A 22,472-nucleotide genomic window follows, 5' to 3' on the forward strand; every position below is an offset into this window, starting at 1 on the left:
CAGGGAGTGACTGCAAACTGGTAAAACGGAGAAGAGCAGCCCAGTACAAGACAGCCGCTCTTAAGCTCAAAGCAAATATTGCTATGTGGAAAATGTTGCCAGATCTTTCTATTTTGAAAGAAAAGTTGGAGGGGACAAAGTCTGTATGAGAAATCTTTGTATTTGCTGCTCAACTTTGCTGTGAACCTAAAACTACTCTAAATAATAAAATCTATTTTTTAAAAGTTGGAAATTTGGATATTTTAATGAAAAAAATCTCACACTATGTTGACAACAGATCCATTAAAAAAAATACAGCACTGAATTGGTTAAAACATATACACATATTCTCTTATTGCAAACTTTTTGTGTTATAAAGTTTGTATGTGAGTCCTTTTGAGCTGACTGTAAAAGCTACAAAAAGAAAGGTTTGGAATTAGGCTTACTCAGAAACCCATGAGTTTACAGGAGACAGCCTTATACCTGAGAGCAGGGGTTAAACTAAACAGCTATAGAGTACAAAACTATACAGTAGCAGACTCTACAAAGAAGCTACAGACTTTTTAAAGATTTGGGTAATGAGAAAGAATACCGAAGGACTGGTAGCAAAAGAAAATTTCAAAATGATGTTTATAGACTATGGAGATAGTCTATTGTATTTAAGATACAATTATATCTTTAATTGTATCTTAAAAATCTTACCATTATATTTAAGATACAAATATAAAACAGCTGGCATTTATAGACACATTTTAGTGTGAGTTGGATAATACTCTAGTCTGTCTACGTGTATTGTCTGAAACCTTTCGAAATTAAATTTTACATTTCATTTGTGAAGAAAAACTCTCTGGAATGGACTTGCTTTCTGAATGGAAAGTCAGAAGTAGCCCTGCCAGAGACAAGTGAACTGGAGATTCGAGAGCGATTCATTAAAATAAGCTGGCTAGATCCACGTAGGCTATGAGGCAAAGGTTGCAGGCACACTGATTCCATGCAGTGGAGAGAAGGAATACAATCTGTTACCTGCTTACTGTGTGTCAGAAACTCTAATAATAATGTTTATATATGTTACTTAAATATCAACAATTCTGCAGGATAAAAATCCCAATTCCTGATTTTACAGATAGGAACTAAAGCTTAGAGTTCACCTAAGTCATGCTGCTTTTCCTGAGGTCATTAATTTTTGCTTGTTTGCATTTATGTTCCTCAAATTCATTTTGTCTAGCACCTCATATCAGAGTGAAAAAGAAGAAAGCAATTCCGATAAATATAATAACTCCCAAATTAGATTTTCTTTTTGAATATAAAATAAAAATATCACCAGAATTATCACGTAACAGATTATTAAAATGGAGAAGTCCTTTATTTGAGAGAGCTGATCTCCCTAAGTAAAAGGTAACAAAGACACTATTTGTATAACTTTGAATCTTTGCAGTTAATTACAGACAATACCATTCACAGCACAGCTTCAGGCTATTGTTTCAGAGCTAAGGAAGTAAAATAATAAAGAGGCTAAGTAACTAGATATTGTGAGAGAGGAAAAACCCAGATAGTAGGATGGTAACTGTTGATTTACCATCAGATTCTGGTATTTTCTGACTGTCAGATGCAGTGCAGGGAGATACTTAACAGCTTCAATTCTAAAGAATCTTTACATACTGGGATTAGTGGGTATCAACTGGGACAGTTTGAACTCCAAGTAATTGAAAAATCAGTTCAAACGTGTGCTTTATTTGTATAAGTAATACAAATGTACATGTATAACCTTATACAGACAGAAGTCTAGAGGCAGGAAGGTTCCAGGTCTGGTTAATTCAGTATCACAATATCATCACAGACTTTCCATCTTTCTACTCTACCACATCCAGTAGTCAGCCTACCTTCCTTCATGATCTAAGCAGTTCCAGGCATTCCATGTAACACAACAATATCCAAAAACAGAAAGAGGCATTCATTTCCTTTTAGATATCTCTATTACTAAGAAAATGTTTCGAGTAGCTCCCCAAAAGACTTCTTCTCCAACTCCACTGACCAAGATTAGGTCAAGTTTCTGACAATAACTAGTGGTGGGAATAAGACCATCATCACTGGAGTAAACAATCACTATTTACCCATAGAGATTGAAGGGGCTTGGCCTCCATTAAAGAAGTGGCCCTGCAGACCAGGAACCCAAAAAGGCAATGTTCTTCCAAGAAATCAGAAGAATGGAGTTAGATGGGAAATCAATAGTGTGGCTTAAAGTAAGCTTCTTTAGGAAGTACAAGAAACAACAGAATTAGTTCTACTCTTGCCCCATAAAGTCAGGAAATTTAGTGGCAAGCTGAATATTGTGATGACTGTTACTTAGAAAGTGGCATATATTACTTGAGCCTGGTAATCTACATAACTTCCAGTTTCCATTTTCAGAGCAGACAGAAACATGCTACTATATAACAATTTTTTGGTCATCATTATGACAGTGTTCCCTTTGCCCTGCCTCACCAATAAGACTTAAGAGAATTTCTTAAGGTAACTAAAAAGAAGTTTAAATTAGGGAAAGGAAATTAAAGAGACTCTTTCCTGATATGGCATTTTTTTGAATTATAAGTAGTTAAAAGAAAACCGAAGTTGGAAGGTAGATGAGAGAATGGGGTGGGGAAAGGTTACTGAGGAGAAGGAAAAAAGTGAGACACTGATAGCAGAGAAAGAGCTACTGACCCTGTAAAAGGAAAAGGGACAGAGTATGAAACACGAGGCAGGTGGGCGGAGTGCAACAATATGTTAATATTCATCATTGAATATTTTGTAGTTGAATTGAATCATTTGTAGTATTCATTAAAATACCATTTGAAACAGTCTTTCAAATTTTACAGAGTGCATTTTCAGAATAACCAATTGCAGTGTCTTTTTGTACAAAAATCTTTAAGTTGTAGTATTGAATTTGGTTACTCAAGCAACATACTGTCAGATACTGCACAAATGTTTCATTTTTACCTGCTAGTTTTAAAATGTATGTTATAAGTTAAAAGGGCAGACTTAACAAGAATAGGTGCAATTTTTTTCCGGGACCATACCATTCTTTAAAAACTGCCAAGTACATGACCTACTTGATTGTCACCAGAATTATCCAAGTATAGTTTATAAATGTGAAATATTTCAACAAAAACTTAAAATTTTTTTATAAAATTAAAAGAATCAAAGCAATTAAAGGTAGCTGTTCATAAAATATCACAAAATACTGTAGATAATGTCACAAGTCTAATTATATGTCCATAATTTCTGGCTCAAAAAAATTTACAAATAAAATAGATCCTTTCTGCTTTTGATTCAGGGTATTTACTGATCCTCTTAAGCCAATTACAGAATTTCTTAGATTAGCAATTCCTGCCTTCAACTCTAACTTTGTTTGGGAGACACACACAGAAAAATACACAATACATTTCACATCAATCACTTCCCTTATTTACCACCCTCAGCAGCAAAGGACTTTGGAATATTTGAAAATTCAACTCCAACTTCAAAGAACAAAATTTGCCAGATGTGAGAATATCTAACAGAATATCCCAAAGGCTTAAAAGCAATTAATTCCAAAGGTATGGTTCTAGAAAGTATTTTGGCGATTGTAAACAAACAGCCTTCCAAGGTGAGAACTTTTGTTATGTTTATTAAAAAGGAGTATCCTTATTTTATAAACATATTTTGTAAGAGTAGCTCTTACAGGTTAGTAGAGAAAACCAGAGTCAAATTGAATTTTAAGAACTCTATGAACTTAATTTTCCAAAAAGAAAGCTACCATTAAATCAAACACCATGCTATTCTTTCCTGTTTAATACCACAAATTCTCACCTTTCTAAAGTTCTGAACAGCAGAACAATTGAGAAAAAGAACTAAGGAACACCTGAAATTCAATCAGCAACAGGCCTCACTATAGCCAAACCGATTTTGCAATGATTTTTTTTCTTTTAACAATAAACCTAATTTAAAACGATTTCATTCTATAACTTGTTTAGAAAAAATTAGCATAACACATAAAATGGCTCCTAGAATTAATCAATTTTAATATCTCAATATATATTTCAAATATATGAATAGTCTATTACGATGTTGATCTTCCCATTAAAATACAAGCTGACACTCACGTAAATATAGTTGCATAACTGGCGTGCTGCGATTCATGGGGTCGCAAAGAGTCGGACACGACTGAGCGACTGAACTGAACTGAATTCATATAAAGAGGCTGTTCTAATTTTTTAAAACCACTAGAGGTCACAGATACGTGCAATAAAAACAGCTGAAATAATCTTAATTGCAAAATATTTCTAACCTGACCACGCTGAAAATGAACAAAACGAAACAAAAACAACGCCAGGAGAACAATCAAAATGACTTGAAGGTAATTCCTGAGTGTAGAAACAAGAATCACAAAGTGAGAAATGAACGGACTGATAGTTACCAGCTGCGGGGAGGTGGGTTAGAATGAACAGGGTAAATCTATTAGCGACTTAAGAGGATTGAGTACGTTACTTCCACAAGAGAACTCACTTATGAAAACTGTTTTCCCCTTCCTTTAGGGTTCAAAGTTTTTTTTCCAAAAATGGCCCACTATTTGTGAAACGTGGCAATTACTCTTCACAGTTCTTTTTAGCCAAGTATAGAATTTTAACAATTCGGCCAACGCGGCAAACAGGTGGGTAAAAGGAAAGGTTGGTGAGGAAGCCGGGCAGCAAGGCATACTGCAGACAAGACAGGAGACGGATTGCAGTCGTCAGCGGTGTGTCAAGGGAGATGAGGGAAGTCGGAATTAGGGGAGCTGAGTAGTGGTGGGGCGGGAGGGTGGGAAGGGGGTCCCGGAAGAAATCCTCAACGTGGGTCAGGGATGGGAGAGCAAGTGTGAGACCCAAGACCAAGGGAGATACGTCCAAAAAAAGGGCGGCAGCTGGCGGGAGTCGGCCTGAGGAGCTGCGAGTGTGGTTAGCACCAGCCCGCCCTCCCGCCCTACTTTCTTCCTCCGGTCGGAGAGGCAGCGACTAGTCACCTGGAGTGTGAGTTCCGGAGGGACTCGATCAGGCGCTGCTTCTGCTGCTGGAGGCTGGTGAGACCACCGGGGGACCCAGCTGCGGAGGAGGAGGCGCTCTTGGTCAGGGGAAAGAGCCAGCTCATCCTCCACGGGTCCCCGGGCCGAGGCCCCGGAAGGCTCTGGCCTGCTTCTCCCAGCGGCTCAGCCCGGCCGCTCTCCAGCGACAGAAGAGGAGCGGGCAGGGACGGCCCGGCCCAAGTGCTGGACAGCCACGTCTTCTCTAAGCCGGCCTGGCGTGGGGTCCTTGGGGCCGGGGGAGCATGGTCTTGTCAGCGCAGCAGCTGAAAAGAAGAGAACTCGCCGCTCTAGACCGGCGGTCCTAACCTTCGCGGCCCTGACGCGCCAACCAGCCAGTCAGACAGCCGGACCACTTTAACTCTCCACCGCCTCAGCCTCCGTCACCTGCGTGCCCCGCCCCCTCTGCGGATGGCGTCATCATCCGGCGCCCCCGCCCGGACGCGCAAGAAGCGACAGCGCAGCGCGGTGCGGCGAAGCTCCGGCTCCCCTTTACCCCTTGCCGGGCGAGCGGTGTCTATGGGGCACCCGCCGCCGCACCCGCCGCTACCGCCACCGCCGCCGCCGCCGCTGGGTGCTGTCTCTATGGCGAAGAGGAGGAGGAGGAGCGCGAGCTCAGCGACACAAGTAGATCTCGCGTCTACCTCAGACTTGGGGGGGAAGGGCGGGTTGGGGAAGTAGGAAGGGGGCGGGAACGATGAACCTGAGAGGGTGCGCGATGGCGCCAGCTGAAGCGCGGCGGGCGCAGGGACGGGCCTGCGGCGGGTGGCTGGGGGGAGGGTAATTAGGTCTAGGGGGGTCTGTCGAGGGGGTGGCGCGGGGTGATGACGCGAAGGCTTTGTACCTGGGGCTTCAGTGGTGCGGGACGGAAATTGGGAGTGGAGGGCGGTGGCCTAGACCGTCAAGCTCTTCGCAGTCCTTCTCGCGGCGGGGCTTGGGAGTCAATCGGGCTCCAGTCAGTGGTTATCAGCAGCCTCCGCGCTGGCTCTCTGCCAGGGAAGAGAGTTATCTGTGACTTGAATGTGTCTGTACTGTCCTCGCGTTTCGTTGGGAACCCGCTGTTCGGAGTTGGCTACCTCCAGTAACGAGAAGGCCTCTGGTGCCTCTTCAGGTCTTCTGGAAGTGTAGTAGAGAGCGAGGTGGAGGAAAGCAATGTTCAACGACAGGGCCTTTCCAAATTGTGTGTGTGTGTGTGTGTCTGTGTGTGTGTAGTCGAGTAAAGAGGGCTATAAAAGGAGTAGCCCTTCGATCTTTGGTTTCTGTTCTTAGAGCACTCGAGGTTACATTTGTGACTGTAGAGTCATAAGGAGAGGTCACAGCTCCCTTTTACGCTTGTCTGTTACGGTTTTTTCAAACTTGTGTGAAAAGCGAAAGAGGATCTGGAATTTCTCCGCTCAAGAACCAACATGTTGGTCTGTACTGTTACCATGAAACCTGTGTTTATAAGGACCAGAAACGTGACATGTGTGTGGTAACCAGGGAAAATGCTCGGATTTTTAGGAAATTAGAAAGAGTTTGAAATGCAGAGACTCTATCGCTTCCCTTCTTTCAGACGTTGAAACAGTTTCTGTGGCTATTTTTTATTGCTCAGAAAGAACTTTTTAAAAGAAAAAAATTATTTACTTTTGGCCCCTCGCATCTGACCTAAATAAATTCTGGTAAATTTTGTTGTTAAATCAGACTTTGAATGTTCAATTAGGAATAAAAGCAAGTACTAATACTACCTTTGCCCTAATAACATCTGATCTTGTCACGTGTATCAGTATGTCACTTTTCATGTTTACCTGAAAAGGGATGTCTTTATAAAGTTTTATTCAGAGAGTGAGTTGAATTCAGAGCAATTTTTAATTAATGGGAAGTTTTTAAAAATGATTAGTGTGTATGCAGAAAACACTTTTTACCTAACATTAGAACCAGGAAACCTGTGTTGTCCTTTTCCTCCTACTGATTAGCTGTGTGACTTTAGACAAAGTCACGTCCTAAACTTTGATTTTCTCATAAATCAAGGACTTCAAATAAATATCTCTTAGATTTCTATGAACTCAATCATTGTGTGATTCAGATTCTTGGTATAACTGATTCTTATTTTGACAGGTACACAAATAAAGGATAAAGTATTTACGAAACAAATCTTCAATCAAGTATAACATTTTGATGCTTGGCAGCTAGACTCCTTGTGCCCTCACTATGCCAGCAGCAACTGTAGATCATAGCCAAAGAATTTGTGAAGTTTGGGCTTGCAACCTGGATGAAGAGATGAAGAAAATTCGTCAAGTTATCCGAAAATATAATTACGTTGCTATGGTATGCCTATGAGCAAAATCTTTAAAATGCCTTTTATGAAAGAGGATTTTAAAGCATCTTGAATTCAACCCTTCTGGTTGATTTTTTTTTCTAGGTGTTTAATGAAAATAATTTTGTCAATGACCTCCCAACTAAAGACCACCAAGAACGCACCAGTAATGTGACAAGTTGGGTTTCTTACTCATTGCATTGAGGGGAAAATGCATTCTTAGAACCATGGGGTTATTTGCATCTGCGAGTGTTAGAAAGGCCTTCTAGGAATTGGGGTCTGTGGCAGTGGTTTTAGGAAGGGAGTGAAGAAGTGGAGTGTTGCTCTGAATTGTTGGGAAGCTCGGGTAACTCCACGATAGGATATCTTAATGAGTCTCAACTAGCATGAGAGAAGACTAGAGTGAGGCTAAAGCCATAAGGAAGCAACAGTCACTCATTATTTAAGATAGAAGGAGGTTTGATCATTTTTATGGTTTGGACAACGTGTGTGTTTCTGCATATGTTCAGTTATGGTTATAGGCTGGCCTTGTGTGATGTTATGGTGTGAAATTGTTTATATTCAGCAGAAGACACATTAGGACCTAGCTGTGAATGCCAGGTCTGCTCCTAGCAACACTAAGGCCTGATACTAATACCATCTGAAGCTCCTAGATGTCTTCCTCAAACAAAAAAATTCAGATCTCCCAGTGAAGCATTGTTGATCTGTAGTTTTTTGTTTGTTTTTTAATTACCAGTGGAGTTCCGTGAACACACTGTGTTGTTAATCATTTCTACTTTTGCATATACTGTTCACTCTGCCTCGCCTGTCTACTCAATTAATTAATTTTTTTGCTTCTTGAGCACTGTCTGTTTTGATTTCTCTACCGTATTCTAGATTATTTATTAGCTTTGAGGAGAAGGAGCTTAGTATCTTAATCATCCTTTCTCCCCCCAACACTTAGCATAATACATAACATCCAATAAGGTGGTTGTTGAGTTTGACTGAATTTAGAAAAGTTTCCATTTCGCTCCTTCTTTATAATGGAAATTTAGGTTTTGTTCTTAGTTTCTTAATTTGAATTTTACTACTAAAGTGATATATTTATTTTCTTAGCATATTTAATACAAATAAATAAATATGCCTCTTTTGGGAGGGGCAGGTTGGTTGGTTAAAATATGAATATTTGAATGTACACAGATACACAGATAGGACATGTACACAGATAGGACATTAAATGTCCTATTTAATAGATGTATTTTCTTATCCATAATTAGAATGAAGTTATTTTTTCCAGTAGAAATTCATAGTGATCATTTATTTCTCAAGTGAAAGCAGTGACAACTTTAGACATGTGATGGCATTCTACAGGAATGAGTGGTGGCATGCAGTCTTTAAGGGTGTGCTTTCTCTGGAGTATAGAGAGTACTGTTTTAGGCCAAGAAAGTAGGAGGGTTTTGGTATTTCTCTAGATACTTCAGAAAAGAAATTAAAAACTATGGTACATTTTTTAGTCTTTTTAACCGTCCTCATTGGTTTTAATATTACAAGACTGAGAGCATAGTTTCATATACTTATTGAGAAACATGAATTTGTAATTTTTTTCTTCCTTCTTCCTCGGGAATAGAGTACTTAGTTGCATTTATTATGTGTACATTATACATGGTAATTTTTTACTGATATGATATTTAAAGTAAGATGAAGTCATTAAGTTTGTGGTTTTATGGTTTTAAAAAGTAATACTCTTCCTAATTAAAAGGTACATTGTAATTGAACATGAATTGTGTAGAATATCACCCATAACAGGATTCTTCAATGTGTACTCAAAATTAATTATTCTAGGAATTTTTGGATTGTGGTTTTGACCATTTAGTAAGTAATGACCCTTAAAACTATTTTACAGGACACCGAGTTTCCAGGCGTGGTTGCAAGACCCATTGGAGAATTCAGGAGCAATGCTGACTATCAGTACCAACTGTTGCGGTGTAATGTAGACTTGTTAAAGATAATTCAGCTAGGACTGACATTTATGAATGAACAAGGAGAATACCCACCAGGAACTTCAACTTGGCAGTTTAACTTTAAATTTAATTTGACGTAAGTAGGAAATAAATTTAACCCAAACTTGTTTTTTTTTTAGTTTATTTTAGAAATTAATTTCTATCAGGTACAACAAATGAAATTTGGTATTGCTACCCTGGAAATATTTAAAACTTAAAATTTCAAAAGTTTATGTTTCTTCTTTTTATTATGGGACAAAAAAATCAGGATAAAGAAGACTTAAATTCACATACTTTGAGTTTTAGAGCTGTTATTTGAAAAGCATAACTGCCACTATTTTGAAATTTGGAAAACTGGGTTTTGAAAATATTTCTTAATAGAAAAAAGATAACTTTACAACATTAATTTTGCTTTCAAACTTTGTGTGCAATTTGAAATATATATGTCTTTGTTGTAAAAGTTAACCTTCTCGTGAAGAGATTCTTATAATGGTCATAGTCCATTGTGTAAATAGGAGGCTCATCAGAGGTGATAATAAGATCATTCCTAGAAACTTGGGTGCATTTTCCTTTCAAATCAGTTATTGGGTCAGCCCACCCACAGAACCTTTTACAGGTTACATATGGGAGAAGTATTAGTATCCTTGAGCCTGGTGTTTCTTTCAGGAAACAATTTGGAATCTGAATTTTAACTCAAGTCCTGGGTCACAACCCAGTTTCTTTACTTACAGTACTTCTGTATCATGGGTAAGAGTAGTCTTGATAGCTTAGGGAAGTTTCCATTGTTTTTGGGTGAGGGCAGATGGTTTACAAACTGACTGTAAGATGGGGAAATGCGGAATACATTTTGAGTATGTTAGTATACCGCAGTATCCTTCTGTTTGACAGTCTCTGCTTGTTTCATATGATCTTAACATCCAATTTGCAAAATAGTAAATGAAGCTGTAGGACCATTAATGGTGTAGTGGTGGTGGTGGTCAGTCCCTTCAGTCTTGTTCAACTCATTGTGACCCCATGGACTGTAGCCCACCAGGCTCCTCTGTCCGTGAGAGTCTCTAGGCAAGAATACTGGAGTGGGTAGCCATTCACTTCTCCAGGGGTGTCTTCCTGATCCAGGGATCAAACCCAGGTTTCCTGCATTGCAAGCGAATTCTTTATCATCTGAGCCACTGGAGAAGCCCCAAGTGATGGTAGTGCCATTTGAGGACCTCTGTTCTTTGTAGTGTGATACTTGGCATATATAAGATCTAAAGAAAAGCAGGGCTGATGAGCTAAGAGGATAGTATTGTCAGGGGTTTAATAGTATGGCTTCTAATGCATTGTTTAGCCTGACTCTGTTTTCACTCTGTTGGATTTAATAATATACTCTCCAGAACTTTGTCAAGGGTGAAAGTTACTTTTCTCTATTCAAACTGATTATATTTTATATAAGTCCTTTAATTCTGAAAATTCCCTTTTGTCTTTTCCCCAAAAGGTAACCCTTTTTTAAATCGGTTCTCTACCATTTCATTTGCTCTGTGTTACTTTTCTCCCAAGCTGACCATCAGAACGTTGTTCTGTACTAAGGTAGTGCTATGATCTCAGTATGTGAGTAGGAGGTGACCTATCAGGGTCTCAGTTTTGGTAAAATAGACATTTTTCCTTTCTAGATGCATCTTTGTTCTTAAAACAACTGCTTTGTTACTGCATTTTCTGAAAGACTTTTTTTTCTCATACAGCAAAACTCATGCTGTAGTTTTTCTGCATTTCATCCTAATGTTAATATCTTGAGAGATCTTTAAGGATGTAGTGAAAAATATTATTTAAATAGAAAGGGTCAGTTGGAAAATAAAACCAGCTCTACCTAATGTGGAGAAAGAGCACTATGAATCTTGAATATTTTGAAGAAAGATGAAAATTGACTTTTTTATTGAGTTCCTAGAATGAATATGTCAGCAGCTGTTCTAGGTCCCAGGGACATAATGTTGAGGAAAGTTGGTCATGATCATTATAGCTCTTCTGTCTGCTTTCTATTGCTGAAATGCAAGAATTAGAACTGTTAGGTACTGATCAGTGTTTGGGAATTTGCTCTAAAGTGAATTTGGACTTGATACGTACATGAAAATTAAAGTAGAATATGATATTTGATCATGAAACACCAGAGTTACTCATCCAGGTCTCTCTCTTGGAGATGGTGATCCAGTATGTCCAGGTGTGGCACTTGTGAATCCATATTGTTGACAAGTTCTCTGAGTGATTATTATCATTGGGCAAGTTTTGGGAAATACTGATTTAAATAGTGCAGTACTCCCTGGTAATATAACATTGAACAAAATAGACAAAAATCATTGCCCTCTTCAAGCATAAATTGTGATTAAGAGAGAGATCATAGAAGTAAAGTGAGCATATGGCCCAGAATAATGTGAGCCTGGAGAAGGAGTCTCTTATGCCTTTGATTGGTTATAGTTGCTAGAGCATGTCTTTTAGCATCTGGGCATGATGAGTGAGATTCTACTTGTTTAAGGTACATGTTTTAGTATAAGAAGGACAGTAATATCTGTTGTGTAATTGAAAAAACTTGTATTGCGTTTATTCAGATATCCTTTTGAAAGAGTTTTCTGGCATAATTTTCCAGGGAATTTTGACTTACGATTAATTGTTGCAGTTCCTGTCTTTAAATATTTCATTTGCTAGTTTTGTTACTTTTCAAAAGCAATATTTCTTTTGGCTTAGTTTCATTAAAGCTTTTATAGAACTTTCTTTTGCTAAGTGGTAGAAATCGGTATTCTCACAATTTTCAAAGTAAATAGAAACATCCAGTGGGCACTGCATGAAATACTTTTCATTCTCAGAAACATACCTTCATTTTGATCACTTTTTTGATTTAGTATAGTATTTTGGATACCTGTGTGCTTGTGCCTAGATATTAAAGATGGTTTTCATTCTGGCTTAAGTAAAATCTTGAAAGATTGGTTTATATTTAGATTTCCTGGCTTGATTTTTGAGAGGTAATCTAGGAGTAAGCTGTTAGAAGAAGAAATTAATGCTGCTCCAGCAGAGTCTTTAATTTTAAACAGCTTACTGCTGATCGGAACTTTGAGAGGCTCATGGTAGTGAGAGGAAACAACTCCTCCTCCTTTAAGATGCTGTGTGGTTTAAGGCAGGCACAGCAGGAGTTTTCCCGTCGGTCTCTTTCCCTTCTCTCTGCTGAGAGCCTGGGAGGCAGACACGGGCTTCACCCCTGTGGCTGCAGCTCTGCGTGGCAGCATTAAAACGGCTGCTGAGGCTGAAAGCCCGGATAAGACCATGTCTGTTACTCTGTGGTGGGAGCTGTGGTGAGTAGAAGACCCTTTTTTTTTTTTTTGAATCCAGTTAAATTTACTTAATTTGTGAAAGGCTAATGAGATGGATAGTAAAGATTAAAATCTCACCATTGGACTGTTTCGAATGATAATTTGCTGTATGAACATTTTTCTAAAATTAAGTTGACCTTTGTATTTACCTTCTATATATATGAAATGTTGGAACGAATGGACTCAGGCCCATTTTCTTTGATATTTCTGGCACTGTAGTTGTAGATGTCAGTGGGAGAAACACAGTTTGAAATACGGCACTTTTGAATGTTGTCTTTCTTTTTCTCCTGCCAGGGAGGATATGTATGCCCAAGACTCTATAGAGCTGCTCACAACATCTGGTATCCAGTTTAAAAAACATGAGGAGGAAGGAATTGAGACCCAGTACTTTGCAGAACTTCTTATGACATCAGGAGTAGTCCTCTGTGAAGGGGTCAAATGGTTATCATTTCATAGGTAAAAGATTGCATTGCACGTGGTATTTGTGTTACCATTTTCCAGCTGCTTCACACTTGACCTGGGTCATGGTGTCAGCATTTCAGGCTTAGTTCTGCGGAGAATTGGCTGCAGTATAGCTCAACAGGCTCATGTTGGTCTCCTTAAAGGTTCATTTAGTGATGTGGGATCCATTTCAGACTGAGAGAGACAGTCTTGCATAGTGGAAAGAGTATAGGCTGCAAAAACAGACCTTGGTTTAAGTCCAGCAATGCCATTTGGAATCTATGTTATTGCACAGGTTTATTTATTTAATAAATAGAGTTAACATTTCTAAGCCTCAGAATGAAAACATTTATTCATCAAAAAAATAGTTGTTATCTACCATATGTTAAGCACTTTGATAAGATTCTAGGAATTAAGTTACAAAATAGGCTACAATCTCTGATTTTATTATTTATATCTTGATATTCCTTATGGTTTTCAATGTTACAGCTTTTTTCCCTTTTTTTTTGAAGTAAGTAAAACTCTAAACGCTAAATAGAAATTTTATATGTACTCTCACTTTAAAAGGTATGTTAAATAGCCTTTCTCATCAAATATTTAAGTCCCAACTATGTGTCATAAAGAAAAAAAAAAATTCAAGATGTGACACCTGCCCTTTAAAGTGGAGAAAACAGTACATGTGCTTTAAATGGTGGTTACAGAAAACAGCTTGTCTGAGAAATCTGTGGGAGCGGGGCTCTTGAGGGAAGGCATCCTGCGAGAGGTCTTAAGGAAAAATTGACAGGGAAGAGAAGGGCTGTGATTGTGGCATGGAACGCAGGGAGGTATAAAGCTGTGAAAAGGCCAGACGACAGGGACAGGATCTTTATTTGAGTATGTGGGAGTTGGCTTTTTGGTCTCTAGATAGTAGTTCTCAGCCTTTGCTTGCTTCACTTCTTTCATGTACAACATTCCCACTAGTATCTCTGGGGGATTGAGATAGGAACAAAATTTTGAGGGAAGAGAGTATTTCTTTATAAAATTACTTAAGTGAAAATACTTTGGTAGGGAATTACTCTTTGGGTTTTTGAAATGTATGACTGCGTTATATAAATGATGGGAAGATATGCATTATTTTTGTCTTCTGATTGCCAGTTTTTCTGCTATCTTTGACATTTTTGCCAAGTCTCCTTTCGTCTTTATTTTTTGAGACATCTGCTGTGGACAGTTTGATTTTAGAAATTTCTCTATTGAAGGATCTGCTAAAGAGTAGTTTAGTGACTACAGCTGTAGGATAGTTGCAGAGATTTGTGTATTAATATTCCTGATTGATGATATGGCAGGTTCTTATCACTGTCTGTAAATGATGGCATTTCCTCATTATAACTGTAAATGTGTTTATTTTCTCTGTTCTTCTGTGCGTTTTTTCTGGTTCATTTCTTTTTTCCTCTCCCGTTTATGGTGTGACTCACTTAAAAGTATTGAAAAAAAATTGTTTTTTCATTTCTTTGGTTTTTATGGTCCTTCTTCTGTATTCTTTAACCTTTTCATAGTGGTTATGACTTTGGCTACTTAATCAAAATCCTGACCAACTCTAACTTGCCTGAAGAAGAACTTGACTTCTTTGAGATCCTTCGATTGTTTTTTCCTGTCATTTATGATGTGAAGTACCTCATGAAGAGCTGCAAAAATCTCAAAGTAAGTCTTTAAATGGTTTTAATTTGTAATCAACATGCTATGCAGAGTGGGTAACTGACTTAAAAGATGCTGGGTTGGATGTTGATTTAAACCTTATTTTTAAGTTTTATATTAAATGCACATTATCTGATTATACATTGTCATCTGATTCCTTTTTTGCATAAAAAATAGTTTATAAGAAATCCTTATTCAAAGCTTCATTATATATTTGCAGAATAAGCTTTAGCAAGATTCAAACCAAAGATCATATTCTTAACACTCTTTTGCCACGTTGAACATGAACTAGCACAGAATCTGAGACTCTGACACAGAAATGAAAGTTCTCCCTCTCTCCCAACGCATAATCTTCCCATGTAAGGGGAAGTCTCGGGACCAGCAGTGTGCAGCTAGTCAGTCATGTAGCAAAAAGAGTTTCCCCTTCAGCTTATCTTGGTGAGAGGTTATATTCTCAGGTCTAGTCACAGGGTCATGTTCCTATAAAGGGATTTTTTTTCTTTTTTCTTTTTCCTTCTCACTACCAGCCCATGGACATCATCTTGTTGGTAATAAGTGCTGGTAATTGGGTAGATCCTATCTAAACAGCAGCTTACATTCTGATGCTTATTACCATGTGTGTAATGATTTGTTACTTCTGAGCATTAATTCTTTCAAAAAGAAAGTGTCTTTATCAGGAAAAGTGCCCTTAGTTTTAGAGTGAATTCACTGATAGGGGTACAGACTCCGAAAGAATATAGTGGTTTGATTTTTTCAGGTGTGGTTTGTGCTTAAGCTGTAACTCTAGAAAAATATTTACATAAAGTTGTTGCTTCATGGAATCTATATCAAGGCTGATCAAGTTTTCTCTTCCCTTGCTTTTTAGAAGTGCAAGGAGTCATACTTTTAGGAGATGGTGAAAACTTAAAAGAGTTTTACTTTTATGTAGGAAGAAATAATTTAGGAATTGACTAAGGAAGCTTTGCTTTTGACAGATGAACTGAAAATCCTAAGAGAAACAGTCTTTGGGCCAAAGTTTGCTTACCTCATTACAGGATATAGCATACAATCTGGGAAGTTTTTAAGAAATACTGCTTCATGTTTGTAGCACCAAAGAAAAGCAGAATTCTGTGCAATTTGAATAGACGTCTACTGTGACTCAGGTGAACTTACAGTAGGCTGTCCTCATGTCTCTAGACAGGATATCCGCTGAAAGTATTGCATGCTGAGAATCCAAGGCCTAAATATTTTTATCTGGCTTTGAAAATACTCTTTAAATTTGACGTGTCTGAATAGTGACAGTTTGGGTGAACAGAGAACCAAATTATTATTCATTGTGTGTATGCCGTTGAAAATTTTCTGAGCATATTAGACATTCTGAATATGCCCTGAATAACTGTCAGTGTTAAAATTTAGGTTGATGACAAAGGTACTTTCTGACGTATAGTCAACCATGCTGAATGACGACTCTGTTGTTCTCCTGAGCAGCTGCTAATGATACCTAATCCTTGTACTGTTTTTAGCCCTGAAGCAACTGCTGTGCAAAGCACTGGTTCAAGCTGTGATGTAGAAAAGGGCTAGTTTGCTGGTAGAGGCCCAAACAGTTGAGAGAGAAATATCTTTGTGTGCATTTTGTCGTTGGTTCTGATGTTTGTTTCTTTGCTTTTTCTTCTCCCATTTCCCCCTCTTTATTCTCTTTCCCTCTTTCCTTCTCTCTTTTTTTCTTTCCCTTCCTTTCTTTCAATCTCATCTTTCCTTTCTAATCCTAGCAGTATTTACATAGGTCGGTGTTTAGCAGGCCCTTCTAAAGGGTTATATTCTCATAACAACATGCCTTTTCTTTTTAACTAACAAAAACTATAGTCAAGGATTGATTAGTCATAACAGCTTTGTTTTGTGCAAATTATTTAGATGAAGCTATTTAGAGATATTTAGATGAAACTTTTTAGATGAAGCTTAAGAAAATTTATAATAAAGTACCTGCCTACAGTCCATTTTATAAGAATTGATGGATGGAGAGATGGCCTGTGAGTGTACTCGGTAAACATTAGCCCGTGTTACCTTGTATATGATCTGCTGCCCCCATGTCTTGAGGGAAATTACTTGCCATCACATGCCTTAAAGTGTATGATGAAGATAAATTTTCCCAATTAGGATCTCATTTTCTATTGAATTATAAACATCTCCCACAATTCAACAAATGCATCATTGATTCACATTCTCTTATTTTCTGCTGATCTTCATAAGGTCCATCTTTATTGAAACTCATTGCTGTTTTGATCATTGTGCATGTTATGTATTTTTGAATCCAGATGTTGCAATGTTTTTCTTCTGACAAGCAATTTTTCTTTCTTTTAGGGTGGTTTACAGGAAGTTGCTGAACAGTTAGAGCTGGAACGGATAGGACCACAGCATCAGGCAGGATCTGACTCATTGCTCACAGGAATGGCCTTTTTCAAAATGAGAGAAGTATGAAGACATCAGTGCCTTTTTCTCAGTTGGTTGTTAGGTTGAGAACATTAAAATATAATGGCAAAAGTTTTGGGGGCTATAAGTACATATTAAGTGATCTTCACTAATTATATCTATAATTACAGTTGCCATATAAGTCATACCCACCACACTTGAATGAAAGTAATCAAAAATGAGTCATTTTGAAATGCAGTTCAGAAGGAAAAGAAGAAAATAAATTCTTAGTAGAATACAAAACTTAAACTATCTTAGAAATCATGTAGGTCCAACCATATTATTTCTTAGATGAGGAAGCTGAGGCTAGAGGCCAGTATCTTCTATCCAAGGTCATACACATTAATAGGGGAACTCCAGAGTACTTCCTGTTAATCACATAAATGTTGCTTCTGTCAAGTCAAGGAATCCATATAATTAAGTTTTCCCTGGCATTGCCTTTTCTTAGGTATTAAATTCTTGCCGTACTTCAGTACTTTGAGGATTTACAGAGTAGGACTCATGCTGTTTAGTAGATTCTCACAAAGAGGTTTTGCATTCTAAAGAGGTTAAATAAATCTGAAATAGTAGTTAAGTCAAAAATCATGTTGGGCAGACATTCCTTAAGAGGCAAAAGGCAGAGATAAGTTCTTCAAGTATAAAGAAGTCAGTTACAGAAAAATGAAATTTAATGAGTCCAAGTCTACTCTTAGGTTAAGTGATGGGCATAGGTATACTTGATATGATAAATGGAGAGAATAGAAAACCAGTTGTGCGAAAAGAAAGCAGTGGACAGTTTTGCTTACAAAAATGTTTTCCTTTTTGCAAAATACTGTAGAATTCTTTAGAGAATATCCTCTTAGACATTAAAGAAATGACTGAGGATACTTCTGGGAATTTAGAACTTTTTGTAGAAATGTATTAATAATATGTGTAATAGGAAGCATATAGCTATTTTGCCAAGTCGTATTGATTCAGAAGTGATTTGGACTGTATTCCTGACAAGTAAATATTTTGTTTTGTACGTCTTCCTAGTGCTCCATTAGAGAATTAAGAGACAACCGTTTGTGTTCTCAGCTTTGCATTTAAAAATATGCCTTGATGGTTTGGTTAATGGTGGATTCTCTGCTATTAATTTGTTATCTTTATTTTTCTTGGCTTTATTAAGGACAATAACCTAATGTGAATGTTCAGGTTTTGATGTCCAGACATGTTTGGGGTTTGTTTTTAGCCAAAAGTCTTGGCTTTTCACATAGACTTGAGGCTACTTACAAACCTTAGCCCCTTCCCCAACCCATTATTGGCTATTTTTATTCATTCTCATCATTAAGTATTATTAATGGACTAAAAATGCCTGCCATTTTTCCATAAGTGAAGTATAGTTGCTTAGTTGTGTCTGACTCTCTGCGACCCCATGGACTGTAGCCTACCACTCTCCTCCATCCATGGGATTTTCCAGGCAAGAGTACTGGAGTGGGGTGCCATTTCCTTCTCCAGAGGATCTTCCCGACCCATTATTACAAATTCTCATAAAATGGTCTGAGTGTTAATAGGAAAGGCATTGTGTTTATATAGTTTTTGGTAGTCTTTTTCTTTGATTTCTTTTGAACTCTGTACTTCTTAAGAACATCAGTCTTATATGTTTAATTTAAATGTGTGGCTTCAGAGGAGCACCATAGATAAGAGCTGTCATTATAGTTAGGGAACAGTTAGTACTTACATTGCTGAAATATAAATTACCAGTCGTACCTTTTGGTTAAAATTATCTTTTTTTTTTTTTTTCCAAAATTCCTTTTTAGATGTTCTTTGAAGATCATATTGATGATGCCAAATATTGTGGTCATTTGTATGGCCTTGGTTCTGGTTCATCCTATGTACAGAATGGCACAGGGAATGCATATGAAGAGGAAGCCAGCAAGCAGTCATGACATGAAATAGTTCTTTTATTTTTATTTTATTTGAGATACACACATGCTTGTATATAGGTTTTATCTCTGGTTGAATCCCTTGAACAGTAGACATTACTTTTTTTTTCTTCATAGCTTATTTTTCTGCCTTTCAGCACTAAGTATGACCATTCCTATCTCAGATCTTAACAAACAGAAAAGTATTCAGGTTCAATCCGGCCTTAAATACACTTGTTAGTAGGAGTGTGTGAGTGGGGAAAGCTACATGGTATTGAATACTTTGATAAACTTCACCTACTTGAGCTTGTTTTTTTTCCCGTTCCTAAATTAACTAGCACTGACTGTAATTTATTTCCCTGTTTCATGTCTCCCTTCCATTCTGCAGGAGCTTTAGCTATTTGAGATTGTGGACCATCAATTTTGCACTTTAGAGAGTGATTCTGACTCAAATCCTCTGTTTTATCAGCAGTTTTGGTTTTCCTTGCTCTTAGCTGGAAAAATGACCATCTGCCAACTTTTCCCATATTACTTGTTTTTGACCCATGGAATATAGCACATGTATTGTGCAAATGGTTGAATCAGCAGGACTACAAAAAAGAAAAGACAAAAAACTACTGAGGAGCTTAGTAACTGCTGTTTCTGTGCGTAGTAGTTAATCTTCCAAGCACATCTAGTGTCTGTCAGTTTCTAATTGGCATGTGTGTAGGCTGCTCTGTGACTCAAGTGTTTTTCAAACCAGCTTTACACCCTTCAGGAAAAATCCTTTGTGATTGGACATTTAATGTCTGCCGGGAAACTGGTACCCAAGATGTTGAAGCTGCAGTTATTTTATGATAGCACACTTCCCTTACCTGCTTCTTTTTATTCCATCTCTGTTTACCCTTATTTTAAAAAATTTTATAGCCATATTTACGATGCTCTTGATTTGTTGATTCCACAAATCAGTTTCATTCAAATCCAAAGATTGCCAAGTCTTTAGGTATATTTTGTACCAAATTAAATTACAAAAAATTCGAGCTTTCATAGTTGCTACAAAGATAAATAAATGGAGAAATTTGGTGCAAAACAACATAATACAAAATTATATATTTATTAGCTATATACAGTATAGCTAATAAAACTACCTGAGGAGTGTAATGCTTGTTTATTTTTTTGTGTATATCTTTGCAATCTATTTTATATATATTGACAAAAGAGACTGTGAAATATTTAGCCATGTGGAATATGTGACCAGACCAGAGCATGCGTAGGAAGGCATTTTGGTAATCATTAACTGCCCTGAAATGACGGACTACAAGTTATGATGTGTGTCATCTGCACTTCAATCAGTAATATTAGCAAATCTCCAAATGTTAGCCACATTAGTTTGTTTCCCTTGTACATTCTTTACTCATGATACTTCAATGCTGTAACTGGGTGGTCCTTTTTAAACAAAACATTTGCAAAACAGAGGGATTATTTGTTTTTAAAGCTTTTGTAAATAAAGGCTTCAGAAATGTTTTCTTATATATGTTAGTGACTGGTAATTTTGTTTTAGAAATATTTGGGGGGATATTGTGGGTTTTTGTTTTTAAATTTGGGCAGCTGAACAGAACTCAGTAATTTCATTTACTACATGATTTTTAATGTCTTAATTGAAAAAAATCAACCTGAGCCTTCTACATGACAACAGTGTTTGGTTATTTTTTTTATTCATACCTTTACCAAATGTTTAGATTTGACTTCTGACTCCCCTTTCCAGGGATGCATTTATTCTGAAAGACAAAAGTAAATGCATTTGATCTAACTCACTGTGGCTTCCTTTTAAAGTCAATACAGCAGGTATCTAATTGGTTTCTTTTTCTTTTGATCTTCACTTCCTTAAAAAAATAATTACAAAGATTGCCTTTTGAATCACCACATAGTTTGTTGAATTTCATAGTTTGTATCAGTTTTGGTTTCAAGAATTAATATATTTTATAACTTCTAAAAGAAGAACAATATAACCCTCACTAAATATAGCTTTTGGATCAAAGATACTTGCTTGATCATTTTCTAATGTTCCTAAGCCATTAATTCTGGACTTACCATATCCTGTTAAATCTACCAGAGCAAGTCAGCAAATTACGGCCCATCAACCAAAACCAGCCTGCTGCCTGTTTTTGTCTGGCCAGTGACATGAGAATGGATTTTATCATTTTTAATGGTTGGGGAAAAAAAGAATACTTCTTAATGTGTGAAAATTATATGAAATTCAACGTTTAGTGTCCATAAATAAAGGTTATTGGATTATATCCACATTCATCATTTATGCACTGTCTATGGCCATCTTTCCACTCCAGAGGGAACGTTGAGTGGCTGCTACAGAAACTGCCTAGGGCATTCTTAACATTTCACATCTTCGCCTGGTGTGCTACAAATCCGTGATAGAGATGATGACCCGACGGCAATTGTTACGCCACGTGAATCTCTGTACCACACATTTTATTTTTTTTTTAGGTTACCAATTCATACCCACTGTGTCAAAACAAGAAAAGTGCACTTTGAATGGTGTGCTTTTAAGGCACATTGGAGTGTGGATTATATTATCAGATTACAGTCAACTGTGACACTGTAACTGCTTTAAAAAAAAAAATACAGCATATATTGACATAACCAGACTACACATTCATCACGATATTCCCAACTCATGGGAAAGCAACAGAAGTAGAACTGAAACTTTTAAAATGGCGTATCTTATAACAGCACTTTTCTTCACAAAAATAAAGCTGTAACCAAAGTCTGTTGACAAGTGACCCACTTGTTAGCTAAGCAAAGCCGCTTACTGATGGTGAGTTACAGATCATGTCTGAATGCAGTAGCCCAAAGAAATACATCCAGAGAAAAGACCAACAGCTTTCTGATGAGAAGTTACTTGAAGAGTGGGAGACACTGGCAGCAGTTAACTGTGGCAAACAAGACATGATTCTGAGTGTTTTTCTTAATGAGTCAGATGTTATCAGTACTGCCCAGCTGTTCTTCACTTTTGAGAAGTCTGTGCTGAGTTTAAGTAACCAAAGAATTGGTTTCTATTAAGAGTCTGGAATAACTACAGGTAAGAATATTTCACACAAGTAGAGGGACCACTAAGTCAGTATAAACTGAAGTGGAATGGTATAACTGATGGTGGTAAAAGTATGCATGGAGCAAGAAAAAGTTTAGTTGATCAAATCGAAAAACTTGTGACAATGGAAGGTGTTTGGTGGGGACCCATTTCACTTGTGTCATACACCTCTTTTTTCTTCTAACAAGAGCAGTGTTTATTAATAGCTGGTGTCTTAAACCACTGCAAAGACCATGTAGCAAAAGCATAAACAAACCAAAAGACCATACCCGAAGTGTACATATGTATACAGA

General features: G+C 37.4%; 2 protein-coding genes across 3 annotated transcripts in view; one reads left to right on the forward strand and one right to left on the reverse strand.

Moving 5' to 3' along the window:
- VPS37A (VPS37A subunit of ESCRT-I) overlaps positions 1 to 5,433 on the reverse strand; it is a 33,192-nt gene extending 27,759 nt beyond the window's left edge. Inside the window, exon 1 of the mRNA XM_043454452.1 lies at positions 4,994 to 5,433. Within this exon, the coding sequence (XP_043310387.1) occupies positions 4,994 to 5,118 (125 nt within the window). The 5' untranslated portion in view covers positions 5,119 to 5,433. The remainder of the gene's footprint in view (positions 1 to 4,993) is intronic.
- A 44-nt stretch (positions 5,434 to 5,477) lies between these two features.
- Positions 5,478 to 20,883, forward strand: CNOT7 (CCR4-NOT transcription complex subunit 7). Of its 2 annotated transcripts, XM_043454454.1 has the most exons (7): positions 5,478 to 5,677; positions 7,145 to 7,354; positions 9,226 to 9,419; positions 12,949 to 13,110; positions 14,628 to 14,772; positions 17,104 to 17,214; positions 18,990 to 20,883. In XM_043454454.1, exons 2-7 carry the CDS (start codon positions 7,238 to 7,240, stop codon positions 19,116 to 19,118), a joined length of 858 nt encoding a protein of 285 aa, XP_043310389.1. In that variant the 5' UTR covers positions 5,478 to 5,677; positions 7,145 to 7,237; the 3' UTR covers positions 19,119 to 20,883. The 2 variants fall into 2 exon arrangements, with proteins under 2 accessions (XP_043310389.1, XP_043310390.1); XM_043454455.1 differs by lacking the exon at positions 12,949 to 13,110 and having other exon boundaries at positions 5,507 to 5,677.
- Positions 20,884 to 22,472: the final 1,589 nt, after the last annotated feature.

The sequence above is a fragment of the Cervus canadensis genome, chromosome 31 (genome assembly GCF_019320065.1).
Source record: "Cervus canadensis isolate Bull #8, Minnesota chromosome 31, ASM1932006v1, whole genome shotgun sequence".
Classification (NCBI taxonomy): domain Eukaryota; kingdom Metazoa; phylum Chordata; class Mammalia; order Artiodactyla; family Cervidae; genus Cervus; species Cervus canadensis.

What these genes read in the sequence shown, in the direction of transcription:
- CNOT7 (XM_043454454.1), top strand. Translation starts at nt 7,238, where the DNA reads ATGCCAGCAGCAACTGTAGATCATAGCCAAAGAATTTGTGAAGTTTGG. An exon ending in AGAGCTGCAAAAATCTCAAA is followed by an intron (nt 14,773 to 17,103) that starts GTAAGTCTTTAA and finishes TCTTTCTTTTAG; the next exon opens with GGTGGTTTACAGGAAGTTGC. An exon ending in CCTTTTTCAAAATGAGAGAA is followed by an intron (nt 17,215 to 18,989) that starts GTATGAAGACAT and finishes ATTCCTTTTTAG; the next exon opens with ATGTTCTTTGAAGATCATAT.